Source organism: Epinephelus fuscoguttatus, linkage group LG22 (assembly GCF_011397635.1).
Source record: "Epinephelus fuscoguttatus linkage group LG22, E.fuscoguttatus.final_Chr_v1".
NCBI lineage: Eukaryota > Metazoa > Chordata > Actinopteri > Perciformes > Serranidae > Epinephelus > Epinephelus fuscoguttatus.
Genome location: NC_064773.1, coordinates 16,859,711 through 16,882,676, shown reverse-complemented (window position 1 = coordinate 16,882,676; position 22,966 = coordinate 16,859,711). Strand labels below are relative to the sequence as shown.

The 22,966-nt window shown below is 39.0% G+C and overlaps 1 protein-coding gene across 2 annotated transcripts; it reads right to left on the bottom strand.

The window, feature by feature from the left end:
* Positions 1-696: 696 nt before the first annotated feature.
* Positions 697-22,886, bottom strand: cpsf6 (cleavage and polyadenylation specific factor 6). 2 transcript variants are annotated; one of them, XM_049566673.1, is made up of 11 exons: positions 22,744-22,886; positions 19,251-19,460; positions 18,936-19,039; positions 18,564-18,709; positions 18,133-18,306; positions 16,019-16,126; positions 13,488-13,986; positions 12,057-12,172; positions 11,780-11,933; positions 11,309-11,502; positions 697-3,788 (listed from the first exon to the last, which is right to left on the bottom strand). In XM_049566673.1, the coding sequence occupies exons 1-10, from the start codon at positions 22,801-22,803 to the stop codon at positions 11,316-11,318; spliced, it is 1,758 nt and encodes a 585-aa protein (XP_049422630.1). In that variant the 5' UTR covers positions 22,804-22,886; the 3' UTR covers positions 697-3,788; positions 11,309-11,315. The 2 variants fall into 2 exon arrangements, with proteins under 2 accessions (XP_049422630.1, XP_049422631.1); XM_049566674.1 differs by lacking the exon at positions 16,019-16,126.
* Positions 22,887-22,966: the final 80 nt, after the last annotated feature.

Below are 22,966 nucleotides of genomic sequence, written 5' to 3'. Positions count from 1 at the left end.
TCGTTTTTAATTCATATTTATATGCATTACAAAATCCCAGTTGCACTTGTTTGCTCACACACGCTTATGCCTGTTTATTTTGCAGTGATTTTACCAAATTACTGTACTGAGACGAATTCCTGACTTTACCCGAGCATGTTTCATCAATCACTTATGCAGCCTAGGTGTCTACTTGCATTACAAATAATGAGACAAAGGAAATCCATGTCTCTTATGTGAATGTAGGCTACTATTAATGTCTGTAGCTGATCAGTAATAAAGCAGTAAAATATTATTACAATAAATGCATTCCAAGGGCCAACAGCTACTTACATACTGTAATTGATAGACCTCAATTAGTTAAGATTTTAATAATTTTTACTCACTTGCACTTTTAATTTGGTGGACATTTTAAATTAAGTTTCTCTCAATGGTTGAAAATGCATTTAACCTACAAAATAGTACCGTTTTATAGGTAAAATGTAGAATGATCATAGTAATTGTTGATATTTTGTTCATAAGCATTCATCCAACCTCGGGAAATAATGGTATGAGATTGTATTTTAAGTTTACTTGAGAATGAGCACACCAAATGAAGACCAAACCTTTTTTTTTTTTTTTTTTTAACATGGATTGATTTTAAGTAACAGATGCGTCTATTGCCTGATGCAGTCTAATTATATGTATCTTACACAAAGAAAAGCCACAAAACCAAACTCACTTTCAAATAGTTTTATTTTCTGGGACCAATGACCATTTGGTTACTTTTGGTTATGATGTACCTTACCCTGCGGAGATGTGTAAATAAAACAAGACATTGCCAGCATAAATACAAGATGACAAGAGTCTCCACTGTAAATAATCTCAATGTGACCCTTTTATTTTTTTCTAAAAACCCAAGTTACATTTATAATTGACGATAGAAACTTATGTCATACAGCATTGAGAAGTCCTGCTTTTTACTGGACAGGTCTGCATTGCTATGCTGATCATTTAGATTATATTTACAGGTATAAAAAAAACAAACTGTAAATGACCACTTACATATATACATATAAAGTCTTACTACATTACACCTCTGTTGAGTTTTAATGTTGGGTCACACATGGCTAAATTACTACATGTACATTATCCATTACAGGCCATAAAACAAAACTGAATAATAGTTAATTACTACTATAAATATATCCTGTCATTACACCATGTACATCAAATACTGAAAACACACAAAAGATACTTTCCAGCTGCATCGATGCTTGGCCTGGGCTTGATGTCAGCCAGACTGCCGCTGGACTGGACTGTTTCCTCCTCTGTAGTGATGTAGACCTGAAACACTTACCTTCGGCGCTGTGGAGAGAAGTCAGCACAAGGCAACTACAAAGTGACAGTATTCTTACCGAGAGCCCTGCACAAACATGTTCTTATTCTGGCTGATCAGATCTCTGCTCAGGATAACATTGAATGACTGCTGGGAGTCTGCCCAGATCACAAAAGTCAATGTGCATGACAGACTCAAAGTTGTAAGGCATCAAGCTCTTTAAGATACAAAAAAAGAGGGAAACATGATCCTAATCAGCCACAAACACTGAAAAACAATTCAGCTGTAGGGGCCCATTTTTTAAAGTACTGTTCAAGTTGGCATTAAGATTTTTCCTTTCCTTGTAAAATTTCCCACATTTTCAACAGTTTTTTGTACAAAAACCCAATTCACAATGTTTCAGTACTCTTTTACAGAGTTCACAAGGTTATGGGAACAAATGGATCAATATTTAATGATATATAACACTCTAAAAGTATATTTTAGAATATGAACACATTTCAAGAGCATCACTGGGGTTTAAAAATGTCTGGAAGCCATTACAGTCTGATTTACACCTTGTCATTTAAGTTCAGAGTGATTCCTGTAGCCATTACAATGAATGGATGGATATTAGTGTCCACAATATTTACAGTCATCAAATACTTTTGGACATGCAGTATATCAGGGGATGGTCATGGATTTAAACCAAGATAAGTACATACAAAAAAAAAGAAAAGAAAAAAATATTTGAAAAGAAAACCAATAATCTCCAATAGACAAATAAGTAACACAAAAGGGGATTTGTGATTTAAAAAAAATAAGAGCTTTTGTGTAGCATATAATCAGAAGTTGTGTTTACGACACAATGTTCATTTTGATTTCATTTTATCAACATTTCTTTGTGATGAGTACAAATGAAAAAAAACATCAATATGACACCCCTGATGAAACACTGTTGCAGCACCACAAAACTTTCTTCCACATTTTTATTTACCGAAATCCAAAAACTGGTCTAGTAGTTTGATTCAACGTCAAATACTGGGACATAGGGGGTTCTTTTTTTTCTAACTGGAAAAATAGGGATTAGAGACAATTCTCATACATAACAGTGCTTATTTGTCAAACTGAAAGGTTTGTATCACAGTGCTGCCTGGCATTTGACGACAATGTTAGTGTTAAGGTGCACATTCCAATTTTAACAAATTGCATATGAACCAGCTCCACTGAATTTCTTCCTTATGTGTTCAAAGGTTCATCTATGGTGTGACAGGGCAGTGTCAAAAATGAACATACAAAAACATATTAGGTGTGAAACACAGGAGCAAAAATAAAATAATTTACTTGAAATGGAAAATCACCAAATGGGATTAGCGGATACTTGAAGGTTTACCAATTCCATGTGGTCTTTAACTACAATGGCTGCTTGAACTCACATTGATTTCTAAATCTAAGAATGAATATTTCACAACAAAACATTGGGTTTTTTTTCTCTCTTGGTGAGTTTTTCAATGCAATTACAACAGAAACCACTTTGTAAATAGTATTTTTTTGGTTTACGGTGTGATTCAAAGAGCTGCACATACATGCAGACCTTTCATTTGTTCAAGTCTACATATCCTCCCATCCACCCATCGATTCACATTGTAAAAAAGTACATTCATCTAATTTGTCTTACCTTGAAAAAGTTTCATCCATTTGAAGAAACAAAGAAAAAAAAAAACATAAAAAGGGACTTAAAAACAGGGATCTACCTTCTAAACATACAACTACACGCTAATACAGCTAAAAAATAGATCATCTAAACGTAGACAAATTCAATATGAAAAACAGTTTGCAGTCCAAAATACACATTTAATATAAATGAGTCAAACATGTAGAGGAATTCACCAAATGCATCAAGTACCTCGGTAAACATTTTTTATTACAACACCATCTAGTTTTTAATCAAAAGCAGAGAGACATTTACAAACATACTAACAACAAAAAGGATAAATGAGAATGAGAGAGAAGGGTGGGGAGAACACATCAAAGATGTACCCTATAAAAACTGATCTCTAAACTGAATGTACACAGTACAGCGAGCCAAGGAAAAATAAAAAACAAACAGGATGTAATGTCTGTGTTTTCTAGTTAGGGGATTGTGTGGGCCATTTTATTGTTTCTTTGCAAAGAAGCATCACACGTAGTCATCTTCATGTCAAATAAAACATCATAAAAATAAAAGAACTGTTTGGAAAGTTTCTTTTCTTTCATCTTTAGTTACCATGAGTACAGATGTTTGGATAACATAATCTTACACAGGTCAGGGTCTTCCATCCACTGCTCTTATTCAGGCAGACAAGATGAACAGACAGAGAGAAGGATGGGTGGAGACGGAGAGGAGAAGAGAGATGGAGGGGTGGAGGAAGAGGTGGTGGTTGTAATCCTGTCCGGTCATGCAGGGTGGGGAGGTGGTGGCGCACTGAAATCCTTCCTCCTTTTCCTTCCATCCATCCTTGATCCTCGTTAGCTGAAAGGTGTCAAAACGAAGGGTGGAGTTTGGTTTCGAGGCAGCCCAACAGTGAACACTTTCCCCCCTCATCATCAAACCTCTAGACTACACACAGGTTGTGCACGCCAGGGCTGGGTTCAATTCATCATCACTTTGAGTCACAAGGTTGGAGTCCTATCCCAATACACCCCTTGCCCCTACCACTTAGCCCTTACCCCACCGTTTGCATGTTCACCCCAAGGGAAAAGTTGTCCCGATTATTGCTGGGATAGAGTGGTAAAGTGAAGGGTTGGGGAAAACATGGCTCTCAAAACAGAGGTTTTTCAGAGGTATACTCCTAAACGCAGTGTTACAAGAAATCATCAGTAAGATGGCTGCCCAAGCAACAAAAGAAACCCACGAATGAATTTTCTTCATAAACAGTTTAAAGAGAAAAAATGTTTTTGTGGTTGGACCCTGAAATAACTTAATAAAAAGAGAATAATTTAAAAAACCAAAACTTTCTCAGTGTTGTTTGAATTATGTATTATGATCCTTTTCTTCATAATAACAAAAAAAAATTGCTACTTATAATCCTGATATCTCTGTAGCTAACTAGCTAGCTAACGTAAATTTGTGTTGAATTGTGCATGACAGTATCACAATTTAACATATCTTTATGTCACATTCCCCCGCTTTGATGGCATAGGACACCCAAACTTTAAGTCAAGTCCAGCAACTTTGCTAGGTTGGCAGCATTGTTCTTTTTAATTCAATGACTTGGTTTGTCAACTGATAGCATTTGAGCTAAGTTGTGAATGAACTTCATGCTTTTCTATCTCCATCAGATAGATGGCAAATGTCCTTGCGAAAATAGCATTACTGACATTGTAGCGTCTGTTAATGGCAACACCATCAATAACTACTAAGGGCATGTCTAGGTCTTAAGGGCTGTTAACCACTAGCCCTTATAACTCTGTTTTGAGGGGCGAGGGGGCACTGGAATATGAAGGGTAGAGGTAAAAAAAAAAAAAAAAAGAAATGGAGTTTGGACATAAAGTCTCTGAAAATTACGCATATATATGGCACCCCATTAGGACATTAACTTTCGTTTCCCTTAATGCTCAGTTGACTGTGTATTGGACCCAACCCTGGCACAGACACTAAGTAACATCGTCATGCAAACTTGAACAGGAAATTTCCAAGAAGCAAATCTGGAATCTTTCAGTATGTATACACACACACACCAAAAATAATAAAACAATATGCAGTCGAGTCTATGCCTGAATGTGCTCTTTGATTATTTTTTTTTTTTAATGCATATGCCCTTAACCCATATAAAGATGTTTGCACTCTACATGTAGCTCTTGACAGACAAGAATTGACATCCACATATGAAATATTGAATACTGAAAGACAACGAGGTTGCACATTTTTGTTACACAGTTTTCTACAGTGTACACCGAATTTCCAAATTTAGAGATGGACATGAGCAAAACACTGATAGAATCTAAAGGGCACAGCTACGCTGCACTGAACAAGACTCATTTTGTAATTGTGGAATGCTGAATAGAGCCTCAAGTCACATAGTGACAGGATTGGTCCTGCACAATGTAGCCTACTGTCTTTTTAATGTAATTTGCAAAAATATTAAAAATTTCTTTGTTAAATGGTCAAGCCAATTTTCCAATCTCCAGTGGTTTTCTGAAAGACCTGCCTCCTCCCCTTCAAAAATACATTAACTTAAGATGAATTCAAAAGGATCCTTCCCTCCATGTGTTAGCCACTTCTGACAGCCATAGAAAAGTGGACCCAGTGTATGTCATACAGCTATTTCAAGAACACATTTTGCTTACAACCAATTGGTAAAGGTGGGCGTTTGGTACAGAGCTACAAACACTGAAAACTTTTAACACTGCAACACATAACATACAAACAGTACATGATTGGCTGTGACACAACCAATTTTCAGGGAAATTTGGCAATATAGGAGAGAAAGACACAGAAAGGACACAAAGAGCTGTAGATAAAAACACAAAACTACCAAGAGGAAGGTACGCATCTGATTCAGAGACAGCAGATGATACTTTGCTACAATCGTTCACTGATATGGACGCCTAAACCATACCAAAACTTTTTACATACAACAGAAAAAATAGGGTCAGTGTCATTAAGTATATTCCTTTAAGCTGCAATATTTTGTACTCAGAATTGAGAAACCAAGTCCAGCATGCACGGTACAGGAAACTGGAAAGGTAACTTCTTTATAATAATTATAAAAGGCAGTAGCAATGGTCAATTAGACTGTCAACAATGGTCCAATGACGTGAAAACATTTCTACCCAATTTAAAGCACCTCTTGACAGAAATTTTAAATTTAGCAGATGAAATGACAACAGTTCTGTTACAGAGAGTCATTTCACATTTGTTAGATATGCTATCAATTTAAAATCAAACGTATCAAACCTCAGTGATACAAGGGTTTTCTTTACAGGGTGAATTATAACAAGGTATCTGCACCAAAAGGCCTTGCTTACAGGCATGTCAAATGAGTACAGATGATTTTACATGGTTTAAAAAATTCAAACGCATATTGACACTTCACGTTTTTTTGGCTGTTGAGGGGGTTTTACATGGTGCATAGCTACAGAGAAATACACTTTAGCCAACAATAACAATAGTTTACACAACACAGTAGTCGAACTCAACGACACTCTTGGTCAAACTATTAAGAGACTCAAACAACCAGAACAAGTGGGCAAGGGGCATGACTAAATCTTCTCCCTTATCATAAAATATGCCTTGAACCTATGTTTATTATAGAATATTCTAGTGGTGTGTCAGCTAATACAGCATGGAAATAATAAAGGTAAAAGCCAAACCAGGGTCAAACAGTCCATGAAACACTCTCAGGCCTCTAAGTTTTTAATTTTTTTTTACTGAACACTCCATTAAAAAGCCTAAAATGTGATACTTACCATTTAAAAATTTCTATTCAGATATGAACACTAAGGGTGCTTTCACATCTGCCCTGTTTGGTTCTGTTCAATCAAACTCAAGTTAGTTTGCCTCTCAAGTGCGGTTTGTTTGGGCATGCATGAACACAGCAATCGCACTCTGGTGCGCACCAAAACAACCTGACCGAGACCTTCTTGAAGAGGTGGTCTCAGCCCGGTTACAACCAAACTCTGGTGTGGTTCATTTGTGGTGAGAACATGTTCCGACCTCGATCTGAACCAACTGCAGTCGCATTACGCATTGTTTGGGTTAAACATGAGCATGTTACAGTCCTAGAGGATTATTAATGTGCACCTCCTCCTGTACTGCCAATATTGGCAACCTGACAACCATTACTGTCTATCGCTGCTATTTTACAGGTTACATTAAAAAGCTGTAGCAAGCTTGCTACTGTCGGTGTCACCTTTGCTTCTTCTGTCAATTATGTCTTAAGAAAAACTTTAAGAACAACTCTCGACTAGTCGATTATTTGGTCGATGTGCTCTCGTCCAACCAAATTCTCATTGGTCGAATAATCGCCGTGTTACTTTCATAAGGAGAAAAGTGCTACATCAATAGCTGTCCAGGATTTATCCATTATTTCCTGCGGCAGGGAGGACAGGCTAAGTTACCTGTGAAAATGGGGGTGTTTTCATAACACCCCTGTTGTTGACAGAAAGTTGAACTCTCCCACCCTCACGTTCAGCATCGCGGTGGCGCAGACCTCCTGTGAGTTTCTGTATACCGACACCATTTTCCTCAGTGGAAACGAAGCTTTATTTCACAGATAAGGAACAATAAATTGTGAACACAGTAAAGCTTCCACTAAAATAGCATTTTAAGTCTTATGTGTGATTTATCCTGGCTTCATATGAGCAGAGGAAATTGCCGCTCGTCGCTAGGCTAATGTATTGACACGGACACACCACCACAGAAGAAAAAATATTTTTTCCCCCAAGACTTATCGATTAGTTTCAGATTATGTAAGATTTAAGTCGACCAAGATTTTCTTTGGTTGACTACAGCCCTAATAATTAAGCATAATTAAAACTGAACCAAATTAAGTCAAAACTGTAATTTCCTCCCCTACAGGCTATTTCTAAGATGACTGTCTATTTCAAGTATATGTTGTCTTTGCTCGCTGTTACTAAAATGTGCATTAATACTTCCTGCTGACTTGTGACAGAAACTGTTTGGCCCTGGTTTAACATGAGCAAATAAAGTGCTTGCTTGAAAAGGAAAACAGGGCTGTGATCCCCAGCAAACATGCACCTACAGAAAGACTAAATAGAGTGCATAAACAGGTTCAGCCTGGTGCAAACAGTGTACATTTCCCCTTGGCAATATGAACAGATATAACAGTGTTAAAGCATCTGAGGACACAACAAAGAGCCAAACTACCATCAGGATTAAAGCAATATGCTTAGTTCTCTTTTTTTCTCTAAGATATCAGACTGAATTCAAAGGCAGCTAAAGGTAGAAAATATACTCAACAAATGCATTTCTGGTATCTACAGATTACCAAAAGTTATTCAGCCCTGTGCCCACTGGGGATCTCTTATCTCACAGAGATAACAAAATGTGTGCTAGATGAGACTGCAGTGATTGCTGCTGCAATGCTTTTTACTGAAACGCAGTGCTCATTTTTTTCCATTTGCTGCCACTCTGAAATGTGTGGAAAAAACAGAAATCTCTCCCTTTAACAAAACTTTAAAAAGTAACCTTTTATCACGAGGTTCCCAGTGGACACAAAGTCATACTTTTCAGTAACAACTGTTATGAAGGTATAGGACAACAGGAATCAACAGATTAGATTAATTCAGCTAGGGCTAATGGCTAAAAATGAGCACAACTCTACACTAATCACATCACATGACAGATTTCTCAGACAGTTACAAACTTATATTCTTTTTGTATGGGCTTTGGGCGCTTTCAGAATTCAGCAACTCTACAAGCAAAACAACCCCACTTAATATTTCTCAGTATGACAGAAACTTCAACACTTATAAAATACTGCATATATAAATTATGTGTATTATTCTTCTCTATGAGAGCTACTAAATTAAGACATGAAAATGTCAAGAGTGAATGCAGTTTATGTCTGAAAGCTAAGAGAAATATTATTTGGGGTAATGTGTGTACAGAGAAGCTGAGGGGTCCATGTAACCTACTAAACTCTGCCCTATAAAGACTAGTTTATACACAACACCACAGAAATCCTACAAGCTTTGGCAACAAAGGACATGAGAACACACAAAATCGATCAAACCAGTATTTCAACTGCATTTCCAAAACCTGACAAAACTTATCATATTGTTCGTCAGCAAGTGACGCAACGGAAGAAGCCAAAAATTACAAAATGATTTGGGAAACACTGAGCGAGACAATTAACCTGAAAAATATTCACCTCAAATCATTTGAGAGAATTTGGTATCGATATTGAATGTGCACAAACTGGTTTCAGATAAATTCATCTACAACTCATCCATGACATGACTTAACACCCAAAAATCCAGCAAAACACATGCTCACAGGCCGAAATAATCAAGAACACTTGCATGATCTCTTACTAACCTGATAGTTTATCATTTAAAAATCAACACTGCAGCCTGAATGGAAATCATTTCAATATACATACGTACATAAGAGTGACATTAAAAACGAATACTGAGACAAAATTTCTTCCACGGATTAGTCAAATTACAATTAGCATATCATCATGAATTTGCTGCATCAACATTAACAATTGTTCAGTTTTGATTTGATGGATACCTCAATATTATTTACAAGTTCTCACAAATCAAATTATGATTTTCTTTCGTTGAAAATGAACTTCCTGATCCTAACTTATATAAACCAACTCTGACAATCATCACATTACAAACAATTGCAATTTAAAGCCACTGATCAACTCCAGCAGAACATCAAATTTTGTTTTTCCTTTGATCTTTGCCTCAAAAAATGATCACATAATGTGCACTAAGAGCATCAAGATCTATGTCATTGGAACATGGTATTAGAAAGTATAAAAGTTTTGTTTTTGCTTTACCTCAACATCTTAAATTGAGGTACAATGGTTTAAAGGTGAGCAACACTGAGCTACAAAACATTCACTTAGACACAAGTTAAATGTCAGGCAATATTACTGACATGCACAATAACAATCATGGGTCCAAAAATCAGCAGATATCAACACTGAAAAATGTTCACCTTTTCTTAATTGTAACAAGACAATGATCTTTATATTCAGCTTTAAAATGGAAATGGTAATACGTATACAACATTACTGTAAATGGAACATTTACAAAGTGTAAATTGGTCGATCAGCAAGTTGAACACTGTATTTTTTTTCTAACAATACAATAAGACCACATAGAACGCTAAATCTATATTAGGTACTGTAAAATGATTGGGGAATATTTTGACATCTGAAACCTGCCAGTCAGTCAACTACTATTACAAACACACTAACAAACCAACTCAGCAGACACAATACACTTCAATTAAACCCACATATAATGAAATGGCAAGTACTGAATCTCGATACTCAAGCCAGAAAAATTTGTAGATTTTTTTTTGGTCCACTGACCTAAGCTGCTGGTAAAACCAAAATTTTGTTTATTGCCACTTTTTATGAGACAAAAAGATGTTTAGATTTGGAAAAATGTTATCTACAGAGATTCTCTGAACTGCCAAAAAGGCAGAATGAGCACAAAACGTTACCAAACACAGCCAAACATGTACAAGCAACTTGGATGTTACTACTTTCTTTCCATGCCATCTGTAACAAAATCTATTTAACTTTGAAATTTATTTGGCAGAATACAAAAAGTGGCTGACAAATTTTGTAGATTACCTGCCTCAGAGGCACGTAGACCAAAAAGTAACAATGCATCTACAGTCAGTTTCAATTATCAATGGACTTTCTGATTTGAGGGAGAACCACGGCATACATACAACACTCACAAACCCCTCTGTGCAATGCAGCATGGGAAATACATTAAGTGCTTTTTACACATATTGTCCATAAGACAAAATACACAACTGTGATTTCTTACCAGACCATTTCAAGGAAAGCAGACTTACCTTTCACCTACCTGTCATCAAATGACTGAGTTTTTTTTAAGTCTTTTCCTTGCTTACCTCTTCACTTCATTATATAATCATTAATGCAAATTTAAATTAAGTTATTCTATACTGTAAATTATGATTTCAACAGTTTAAAGATGGTCAAAAGCCTTTTATGGTCAATGTGTGACTGTACTCATGAGGACAAAGGCCACATTCTTGATAATTAGTTATTAGGGCAAAAATACACCCTCTGTTGATCAAAAATGCTTTGGTCACGGAAAACCCTTAACTGATCTAAAGCCTTTACTCCAATGAAGAAGAGAGGAGGTGAGCAATCGAAGCAGACTTTTTCCAAACGCATCTTCTGCCACAGAGTTCAAGTTGTTTGAGCCTGAACCTGACCAGCTCAGTCCACATCTAAGAAAAGTGTAGTAAAGAAGACAGAGGAGAGCTCATGACAGAAGAAAGTAACAGAGGAAAACTGTACCCACCTCTCATCTAGCGGTGACGGTACTCCCTCTCCCTCTCTCTCTCCCGGTCTCGGTCCCTGTCCCTCTCACGGTGGCGGTCCCGCTCCCGGCTGCGTTCTCGGTAATAGTCCTCATGCCGGTCACGACTGCGGGACTTGTGGCGTCGGCTCTTTTCCCTGGAGCGGCTGTGGTCTCGTTCCCTGGAGCGTTCTCGTCTACAGTGGACATGGACAAGCATTATCAGACTGTGTACCAGCCAGGGTTTCAAATCTTCAAATCCAGGGACATTTCCCATTTAGAAGAAATATAGGATCCAAAAAATACACAACAACATTAAATGGGAGGGAAATAGTCCACTGGCTCATGTCTTTTTCCTTTGTCCTAGATCCAAGATACTTTATCTGACAAGAGGTTTTAAGTGTCTTTTTTAGTGTCGTTTTCAACAGCTTTGGTGTCACATTTTATGGCTACTGCCCAAAATTAAAGTCTTACCTGGAGGCGGAACCGTAGCTTTTTGACTCAATGCCGTGGAGACAGTCCTGCAGGGAACTGATGAGGACCTTGCATCGGTCGTCTGCTGACACTTTGGACTGCTTAATCAGACTGATGGCTGTCACCAAGGTCTCTATAGCACTGCCATAGTCAGCTAAAGGGAGAACAAGGTTGCATTTAGCTTTCGCTGGCTCACAGTTTTTGTCTTGCTTGCATTAAACCTGAGTACACCCATAGTGAGTAATTGTATAGTGCATGTCCTCTATTCTTGTGTTACCTGCACTGGCGTCAGACACTGCTCTGGATATGGCGCTGGAGGAGATGGCTCTGTTCCTGTTCATGATCTCCTCAAACTCTGCCTCGCTCAGAGGGGTCCGGGACGCTTCCATCTCCCTACAAATACACACGTGTCAAGTGTTACGTTCCAAAGTTACACTGTTATCTTTGAAACTAATTGAATAAATGCCAAAAAGAAAATTAAATGTTGAAGTCTGCACATAAGAAGTGCAAATCCAGAATTCTTCCACTTCATAAAACAAACACTTTTTTTTTTTTTTACCAATGTCAGCCCCTCCAGGATGTTATGATGTGAATTCTGTGTGACCTTATAATTTTGTCCAGTCACCACAACTTTACCACAAATGTGACCATTGAGAGCAGGTAAAATCTTATGTCATTGTAGAGCTGCATGCAGTGTATGGATTTGTTCAGCCCTTTCTTGCCCTGCTCTCTCTTTTTATCATGACTGCGGGAGTGTGAGCTCTGTGCGAGTCACACACACATAATAATAATAATAAAAAATTCATTTGTAAGCACTTTTTAATGACAGGGCTAACTGTCAGCATATTACAGCTAATGTTACCCAACATTTAATGAACAGCTATAACGACATAGACCAGATGTCTCAAGGTGATTCCACCATCATAATTAGGTTCTAAGGCCACTTTCCCACTGCACAAAATACCCACTAATATCAGGCTTTTGAATGTAATGGGAAAGGCTGCAATCGGCATTTACACCTAAGACAAAGGACTCTACAGTAATCACTGGTATTTGTCAACTCTGATTGGCTCAGATTGGCAGTGATGGAAATACAACACCAAGGTGGACATGCTAATTTTAGCTCCTTTACCAGCCTGATGCAAGCAGCACTCAACTATCAAACCAAATTTAATCAGCACAGAGTTTCAAAGAGACCCTGAATAATTAAGAAACATTAAAGTAAGCAACGAAACATTTTCATTGACCTTAATGCTGCTTTACGATTTACTAGCCTGCCTTACCGTGACATCAAACATGACACACCAGTTTAAAAAAAAAAACACTAATTCATACTCGTCAACTGCAGAGCCGTGTATACGACTCTGATCTACTGGCAATGGGAAGGGAGTCACCTATTTAACACATTAAAAAAACCCTGCATACACTCCTCATCTTAACAGGTTCAGAATCCAGAACAGCACCCAACAATTTTTCCAATTTTTTATCTGCCCCAACAATTTCGAAGCAAAAAACACTGCAACATGCATTGCAATTTTTAGATTGTTACTATACTGTGAAAGAACATTTTATCAGTTACTGTACTATTTTAATTGTAAAGTGTTTTGAGACCATCCTGCATGGTGATTCTACACTTTAAATAAAGTTTGATTGATTGATTGATTGATTGATTGTACTGACTATTTGTTCCACCAACACCCATTCTTACCGGCCTCCAGGACCGTAGTCCCCTCGGTCATATGGTGGCGGGCGTCCGTATGGGTCGTTTGGTCCAGGGGGGCCTCTACTGTCATTGGGAGGCATGTTGTTGTTACCAGGTGGAGGGAAGAAGGCAGGGTTAACATGGGGTGCTGGTGGTGGTCCACCTGGCGGGGGACCTGGCATGTGTGGAGGTGGAGCCAAAGCCATGGGGGGCCCAATGGGGCCAGGGGGACGTGGAGGGAATGGTCCTGGGGGTGGCGGGCCCTGTTGAGGGGGTGGGGGGCCAGGGGGAGGGCCGTAACCTGGAGGAGGGGGACCTGGGGGCAGGGGTCCCATTGGAGGCTGGCCAAACTGACCAGGGAAGAGAACAGGGGGAGGAGGCCTATCGCCACGATTTGGAGGACCAGCGAGGGGAGGGGGGAGGCCCTGGCCAGGAGGTGGAGGTCCTGGGGGACCAGGGGGACCAGGTGGACCAGGAGGGGGACGTGGGGGACCCTGCATCCCACCTAAAAAAGAACACAGGGTACAAAAGAGAAGCTGATGAGACAAACTGAGTTCTAGTGAACTCTAGCTTTTGCTTTTGCTTTTGTTAAAGCAAGTAGAGTTCTCCCCAACATCTTTGTGATTTTTTTTTTTAACCAGCACACTTATTTCCCCATCATGCTCATAAACTTTGAAATTAAATATGACAGTTTAAAGCATATAAACACATATTAGCTTGGCCGATTAATCGATCAAGCTCTAATTTTAACATCCTGGTGAAGCCAGTATTTTCCATGACCTCCTTCAAATGTGCGTACCCACAGGTACTAACTAAAGCAGTTCAAAGCAGGAACAATAACACAGACAGATAAGGAAGAGCAAGCCATAGCTACAGGGAACAATGGATGTCAAAAGGCCACAAAATAATGCTGCAAATGAAATCAGAAGGCAACAGAAGAGATGATGAGATAAACTCATAGCAAACTGTTTCAAGCAGGCTTTTTTTCAACCACCTGGATTATTATATACTGCAGTTTGCAAATCAATCACTCCCATGCAAGGGCCACTTGTTAGATGGCATTTAAGGAAAAGGGAGACCACACAACTTTGCCAGATGCATTTTATTCTCTCATGCAGCTGCATGAAGGAATTTTATAGAATTTTTTTTAAAGGGAAGTATCTTCTTCACACAGCTTCAGAAGATCGAGATGTAAAAAAAAAAAAAGTACAGAAGTACTGCATGTTTTCTGATTTAATAGAAGCATGACAAAGGTTGAATTTGCTTTTGGCAATATGAATATGATTGAGTAGGCAGGCTGCAGGGTGGCCTTCAAAACCTACTTCGTGCTTCTGCCTCTTCATTCTTTGATGATGCTTTTTTAAAGCTTGTTTGACTATGAATTTATGATCTGGACTGACCTCAAAAGAATACAGCACATTTATTAATGGTGTGCTTCTCTAATGTTTTAGTGTGAACACACTGTTACCATGACCTTGTGAAGGGCCAACAGTACTTGATGGAATCAGTCTATTGAGGGATTTAGAGTTGAAAGAGAAATTCAGCTCTTTTGGGGGCATCAACCTAATGCTTTCAATAGCTTGTTTGCAGTCACGAGACTATTATAATGCACAAAATTCAGATGGAGGGCAGGAAGTGATAAATCCATATACTGCATGAACACAATCCTTGAAACAAATTAGGCTACCTCATCCTCTAGACCTCCTACATTACCAGCGCTACACAGCAAGTCAATTAAAGCATAAGAGAGTCTTGTGGACTACAATTATTTTGTGTGCGGTTGGGTCCACAGCTGAAACAACTGCTGTCTTGTTTTTGACCAGTTGAGTAAATGTGCCTGATTATAACTCTTTTTTTATATTTCAACTTTGTGCATGGATGCACTGCTGTAAGGATAACGTTACAAGGTAATGTCTGATAACGTTACAAGGTAATGCTAGCTAACCTTACGAGGTAATGTCTGATAACGTTACAAGGTAATGCTAGCTAACCTTACGAGGTAATGTTTGCTAACGTTACAAGGTAATCCTGGCTAAACTTACGAAGTAATCCTGGCTAAACTTACGAGGTAATCCTGGCTAACCTTACGAGGTAATGTTTGCTAACGTTACAAGGTAATCCTGGCTAAACTTACGAAGTAATCCTGGCTAAACTTACGAGGTAATCCTGGCTAACCTTACGAGGTAAGGTTAGCTAACCTTACGAGGTAATGTTAGCTAACCTTAGGTACTATTTTCTACCTACTAGGTCAACTGTTCCAGTCTGCCAGTGCCACTGTTTCTTAGTGAGTTTTTTCTCCTTTACATACTACTATTTTTAGGACTTAAAATAGCCCTTGCCTTTTCCCAATCTGATTCATTAGAACAGCCTGAACAGCGCAAATCGTAGACATTTGTGCAGTATTGGAAGTCCTCCAGTTGCCTGCCCTCCATCTGGACAGCGCAGTGATGTATGTCGTCATATATAAAGAAGCTATGGCATAACTCCTGAGGGTTAGAATAAAAAGGTGATCGATCAGATCAATTGAGGTGTTTCACCTCTGCCACGCCAGCTCCCGTTCCTACCCCCCGGCGGGAAGGGATTGAAACCCATATCCATCAGAGGGCCATCTTGGTGCCTAATCAGATCTGGTCTCATCCCCGAGCCTAATGGGGAAGAAAGCAAACCAATCACAACTCTTCCCTTCATAAACTTCCCCCTACCACCTGAAGGCCTGTCACAGCCCAGCAGCACGGGGCACCAGCCGCTAAGCGAAAGAAGGGATGTGAAAAGGGTGGGATGGAGGGAAAAGACGCAAAAATGGAGGGGGGGAAAAAAAAGAGAAAAGCTGGCAGCTCCATTCTCTCCTACTAAGTGTGTGTAAGGCAGCCAATCCAAGATTTGCAAGAAGTTTAAAGTTGGTAGCTTGCCAAGAAAAGCTTTGAGCAAACTGCTTCTCAAGGAATGATGTTGGAAATAGTCAGTGAGCAGAAAACTGCAGCCAGGGAAGGATTATTCGTTCAACTGGAGGTGAAGAGGGACAATGAAAGAACAAACCAGATGGGGAGGGAAACATGCAAAGACACAGCCCTGCCAGGAGAGATTTAATGGGTGAACGCTCCCTCACAGGAAACACACACTATAGACTAGCCTTGGTTCCATGCGGGTGTGAGTAGTAGCAAAGCCTGGACTGTGCTAACAGAGCAGCACGACCAGACCGAGAGCAGAATTTTAATTAATCTCATGTTAAGTTTTCAAGGCATTTGTCACACGATAATTATTTCAGTCAGTTGCACTATTGTATTATTTAAAAAAAAATAATGCCACATGAATGACAAAAGCCTGAAAACAAAAACATGACATTAAAAAAATAAAGACATCTTTTAACAACGCCAGGTCTACATCAGGAATCCACGGACCCATAAACCTCAACAGGTGAAGGAGCATGACCACCGCCAGCACCGATCCATACACATCACAGATCACACAAATCACACACCGTAGTGAGCTAACGGTGTGATTCATGATGTGTATGTATCCCCAGTGCATTTATCCAGGAATTAGCTTCGGCTGCTGAGACTGGAATTCAATTCTAACTGTTTCAATGAGACACAAACATTTTTTCCCCATGAACTCACCTTGTTTGGTACAGCAAAACCAATGTAACATTTAACAAGGTCCAAACCCACTTGAGTAATATGTACAACAACTGTTGACATGTCTAAATTAGATTAGGAGACCGTGAGTGATTTACAGTTAATGTCAGAGGCTGTATTAATGTGCCAACATCTTAACAACAACAGGCTACCTCGTACACTTGGACTATAAATCATCTTAGGTAAATTCAAAAAATGTTTAGAATTCATTAGAAATGTAGTTTAAAGGGGACCAATTATGCTTTTTCTTATTTCTTTGTCAAATATATATGATATTAAAATGACAGATGTTCATTTTGACCATGTCCAAAATTTCAAATGATGAGGTACAAGTATGTAAACACAATCCCTTTGAGCATAAAAACTCAAATTTCAGTCTGTTCGAATCAAACGTCTGACGTTTTTTTCTACTTTGGCTACAAGCTGATGTCAGCTTATGACGCATTTCTTTATATGGTCGTCTGCTCCAAGCATGATACTGTTTTCAGCATGTAGCCTACACTGCTACACGTACACGCTAACGCTAGGGAAACATGTAAACTTGGTTGCCGGGGTTGTAAATTTCGGATCATGTTCCTGCTGGAACATGTCTGGTTGTGAAGATTTTAATTTAGACGATTTCACTAGTTATTTTCCACAATAGTAAGTTCTGCTATTCTCCATTTCAATAATTTCCCTGCTACAGTGACAGTGCAGAGACGTTGAGACATGAGACAAAGCGGAAATGCTGACCAATCAAAGCAGACTGTATGAGGCAAACAGTGTTTTGTGACCAACAATGCACGTAAACATGTTCTAGTAGAAACCTAAAATACATTAATATGAACCTGAAATTAAGCATAATAGGTCCCCTTTTAAAATTAAACCTGCTATAGCATAAACTGTTCTCAGCTGAATCTACTTGCTAACCCTTTTATCTGATTTCTGCAGTTTTATAATATCATCTTTCAACTGAATGAACTGAGAAGAACTCAGCCCCTACTTTACTGGCACAAAAGACTTGATACCAAACTAACCAGGGAAGTGCGGTGGTGGACCTCCAGGCCCAACGGGACCAGGGAAGCGGTCTCCACCGGGGCCAGGTGGTCCAGGGAACCTGCCTCTGCCTCGACCCATGGGGAAACCCCCACGAGGGCCAGCGCCAGGGGGACCGGCTTTACCTTCCCCAGACATCTGGCCTGACTGGGTACCTGTGAAACGAAGAGACAACAGTAAGTCAGTTCTCCATTTTATGCAATAAATAATAAATGTGTGTGGTTGTGTGGACATTTAAACACAACTGGATACAACTGAAGTAATAGGCATGATAAGTTTATTTGTGCATATCTAATGTTGTCCATTTTGCAATGTATCAACGCATTTGCAAATATCTCTCACATGAGCTCCTTCAACTGGTAAGGTGACAAGCACACATATTTAAAAATGTTGATGCATTTATCGTACTTACTTTTGCGTGACTGCATCTCAAACTGGCTGAGGGACTGTTTGTTGCATGGTGTGACAATGGGATTCTGGCCGTGGAGCTCCCTCTTTGAAAGCAGCTCCATTAACTTCCTGGATGATCCCTCTGAGCCCACACACACCAGTGCGAACCTGTAGGATGAATGCAGAGGATATACACAATCACTCATACAAACTTTAAATCTTTGCCTTGTCTTGTATGAATCAAGCATTGAACATGATTTTCTGCCCAAATGTTATTCTACAATCTACAAACCAGCACTGAATTGAATCACATCTAAAAGAACCTGTATTGAAAGTGCCCCCCTTCAAAAACAAAATTTCAGATAGAAATATGTATTACTGGCGTTAAGCTCACCCTTTTGACTGGCCATTGGCTCTGTTTTCAAAGAACTTGATCTCCAGCACATCTGTAATGCCTACCGACCGGATAGCTTCTGTTAGATCCTCATCTGTCGTCCACTGCACAGGAGAAGACAGCACCATCAGTATATTCACACAGACTTGCTTAGTTTTTTTCCAGGTCTTCAGTTGCCATGACATAAGAATACCTTGTTTACAGGACTGTCTTTAATGCTTTTACTTTTAGGAAAATGCCGCTACGATTTATTTATGATTCCAATATTTCCCTCCACTTATCAAAGCAGTCTCAACAGAGCTCTCTGATACCCACCCATGTGAGGTTTCCTATGTACAAGGCAATCCTTTTGCCTGTGTATGTGTACACCACGTTGGGTGGGGCACTCTTCCCTCCCTCTGAGCCACCTGGGGTAGGCAATGTGTCCAGGTAGTCGCGGTCTTCTGGCGCATCTCCATTGTTGGCTGATGGGGATATTACATCATCGTACAGGTCAATCTGTTCGTGGACTGGGTAGTCCGCTTCCTGTTGAGCATGAGAGTAACAGTTCAGTCAAATATGTGTGACATGTTAGGAACACTTTCACATCACCAATGAGAGCTTTGAGTAAATCTGAGAGTTATTTGTCATCAATCATACATTCACAATCAATTTCATACAAATTTACATTTCATATTGATTTTAAAGTCATGATTTATTGTGGTCTTTTTCAGTAGTATATAACATGGATGCTATGTCAATTCATGATATTTTTTAGTACATTTTGGTCCCAGAGAGACACCAGATTTCTCTTTTGGAACCCCTGCAATATTTTTGTGTTTGGTTTTCTTTTTCTTTTTTGGAGTATCTGGTGGTACAGAAAGTTCTGATGATTTGTCTAACATGCAATAAATACTGCTGATTCAAGAAAAAAATGTCTGTTTTCATTTTCATTCACTAGGCCACTTGCCTTTATCAGTTCAACAAGTGTTGTGCTATGCAAACTCTTAATGTTGACAGTGCACAGACATGAAGGCAATGATTGTTTCTCACTTACATACAAAAGTACTGGTGTATATGTTGGCAGACATGCATCAATAAACTAAATTACAGCAATAAATTAGGGATGCACAACATCGGATTTTTTTAGCTGATATCCAATATGCTGATATATAACAACTCATTTGGCTGATAACCAGAGGTGGAAAGTAACTTATTACATTTACTCACGTTACTGTAATTGAGTACTTTTTTGTGTAATTGTGTTTCACCGTATAACACGATAAATAGTATATTATTATGTTATTATATATATAGCTTCCGTCGTGCAAAATAATATAACTTTAATTTATGAAGAGATAAGACAGAGCCCTCTCCTCTCCTCTTATATGCTTTACTCACAAGTGTGTGAATTGACCTGGAAATAAAGCGTCTGTAGCGCCAAATAATATAATGGTAGTTTCTAAAGAGCTAAGACAAAAAAAAACTAAAAATAAATCTGCAGCAGCGGTCATATTTCAGCAGCGGAGCACCACCGCTGCTAGTTGCATATAGGGGAAACACTGTTGCTCAATGTGTTTGTTCTGTTTTGGAATACATCCCTGAGAATAATGCCCAACAACATTGCTCAAAAAATTGTTCTGTGTATCAGCAGTCTAACAGTTGTGTTGGTGAGTCAAAATGAATGAATTCTATGGTTCATCATAGAAAAATAACCGGTTTTTGGATTGGATTTATGACCCCTGGACCATTTTTGCACTGCATAGGAGTGACCCCCATCAAGTTGTCGGAAGTAACTAAGTAACTTCTACTTTAAGTAGAAAACTACTTTTTACTTTTACTTGAGTAGATCTTTAGATGGGTAGCTTTACTTGTACTTAAGTAGAATTTCATCAAAGGAAAGTTACTTTTACTTGAGTAGAATTTTTCAGTACTTTTCCCACCTCTGCTGATAACCGATACCACTATCAATATATTCACTTTATTTCCCCACCTAATTTTAGTGATCATCATGTGTCTTCTGTAGTGGATTTAACATCATATTATACAAGCAATCTCTTATTGTGATGGCCCACCAGCAGATGGAGACATGAAACACAATGCTTTTCAATATATATAAAATGTAATTTTAATGTCAATACTGGTCAATACCGATGACCTACCGATATGATCAGCGTGCTGGACGATTCCAATAGCTCAGTTTAAAGCCGTACCAATATTATCATGCATTAAATTTCAGTTAAGTTTGCTGCTCACACAGACAGATTTTGAATGCTCAGCTTTTACAAAGTATGTGTTCACTTTGTGTTGTTACATTACATTAAATCCTTTAGCTGGTAGGAGTCTTGTTTAGCTGGCTTTTCAACACTTTAATCGGATTATCCTGATACACAATTAACTAAATATTAGTCAGTCTAACTGTGAACACACCTAGATTTCTTAACGTGCTTGGGCAAGTGAATACCACAGTCATGTTGTATGTGCATGTGACCAGATACAATTAACCTGTCATGTAAACAATGCTAAGAACAATGCGCAGTTGACCATAACTGAATGCAGTAGAACAGGTTGTTGCAGAAATAGCAGTGATCATGAAAATGCATTTATAGCATTGCTAACACTCCCAATTGTTGATTGGGATATGGAGACACACTCATTCCCAGTTTCCCTCTGAGGATTAATTAAGTATTTCTGATTCTCATTGGGCATGTCAGGTCAAGATAGCTCAAACTAACCACAGGCTGACTCAGGATCAGATTTTATAAATCTTTTACTGTCTAAAAGTAGCATTACCATCAGTAAAATACTGGCAAATTGCCCAACCTAGCTAGAATGATTAAAAAAAATAATTGGACTGACTTTTGCCACATGAACTGACTCTTTTCTTCCTTACATTTTGGAGTATGAGAGTAACTCTGTAGTCAGCCTGGTTTACTCATTTCACAGACAAAGCTCACGAATTTAAGGACAAAACACGAGTGGGTGAATGTATCCTGAGTGTGCACAATGGATCAACACAACACACATTGTAAGAGCTGCTTTGTAAAGATGCTGGTGGAGATAACACTGTGTCTGAATGGCTTACAAACAACACTGGGGGCGTGTGTGGAGGAAGAAAACATCTACACAGCGCACACATACATGCTAACTAAGCTAACAAGTCAAAAGCTAAACTGGACAACATAAACATTCTAAATGGGTCCCTTTGTATTTCCTGTTTGAATGTTTATGCAGAAGCTGACAAGAAGTAAAGTAAAGACCAAAGTTGTTGCCCTAGCAACAGAATAGCAATGAAATAGTCCATTAAAATACGCTTTTCCATTCATACACTTGACGTTTCACGCCTATTATCTGTAATTATCTTCGTTTCAACCTATTGTTTGCTTGTATGAACTGAAAACATTGGCTTGAAAAGTAAACTAACAACAATTATTTGGAAAGCAGCTAACGCTAGCTAGCTAACGTAACTGCGTTTGTTTGGCTTGCTAGCCCGCCACCGGCGGCCATGCCAAGGCCTTAACCTGAGAGTGCTAAACAATGAAGGCAGCTGCTTTCGGCACTCACCTGAATAAATAATCTATCTATACACATGCATGTCCATTAATAAATGCAGCATGCGTCGTGTGCAACACCGCTAACTCAACATTCACAGCCGATATTGTGTTGCCGATGCTGGCTTGCAGCATGGTGAAAGGGGGCCTGTGTGCCAGAGGAGCTCGTCGGACCAGCAGAGAACAACCATTCCCACACAATATTACATACAATGAATTACACAGATACACCGAAAATAGCAGCATTAGACGAAGTGCAGTAAAAGCGGATTAAATACCTGGTTGAATTCCTCCTCTACGTCGGCGTAGATATCGATGTGATCCACACCGTCCGCCATTTTCCTCTGACCCGTCGCCTCTCTCCGCCCGGCTGTGCAGAGCAGCGCTGAGCCACAAACAATGAGGCAGAGCGGGACAACTAGTGCCCCCAGTGGTCAACTTCAGTCATTACAACACCAACAATCAATCAAGCACTAGTGTGGGGTAAAGTAGTTTATTCAA

Coding starts and splice junctions, on each gene's coding strand:
- cpsf6 (XM_049566673.1), bottom strand. CDS start 22,803: ATGGCGGACGGTGTGGATCACATCGATATCTACGCCGACGTAGAGGAG. Junction 19,040..19,250: donor ACATAGGAAACCTCACATGG/GTGGGTATCAGA, acceptor TCTCCTGTGCAG/TGGACGACAGATGAGGATCT. Junction 18,710..18,935: donor GCCAATGGCCAGTCAAAAGG/GTGAGCTTAACG, acceptor TTCATCCTACAG/GTTCGCACTGGTGTGTGTGG.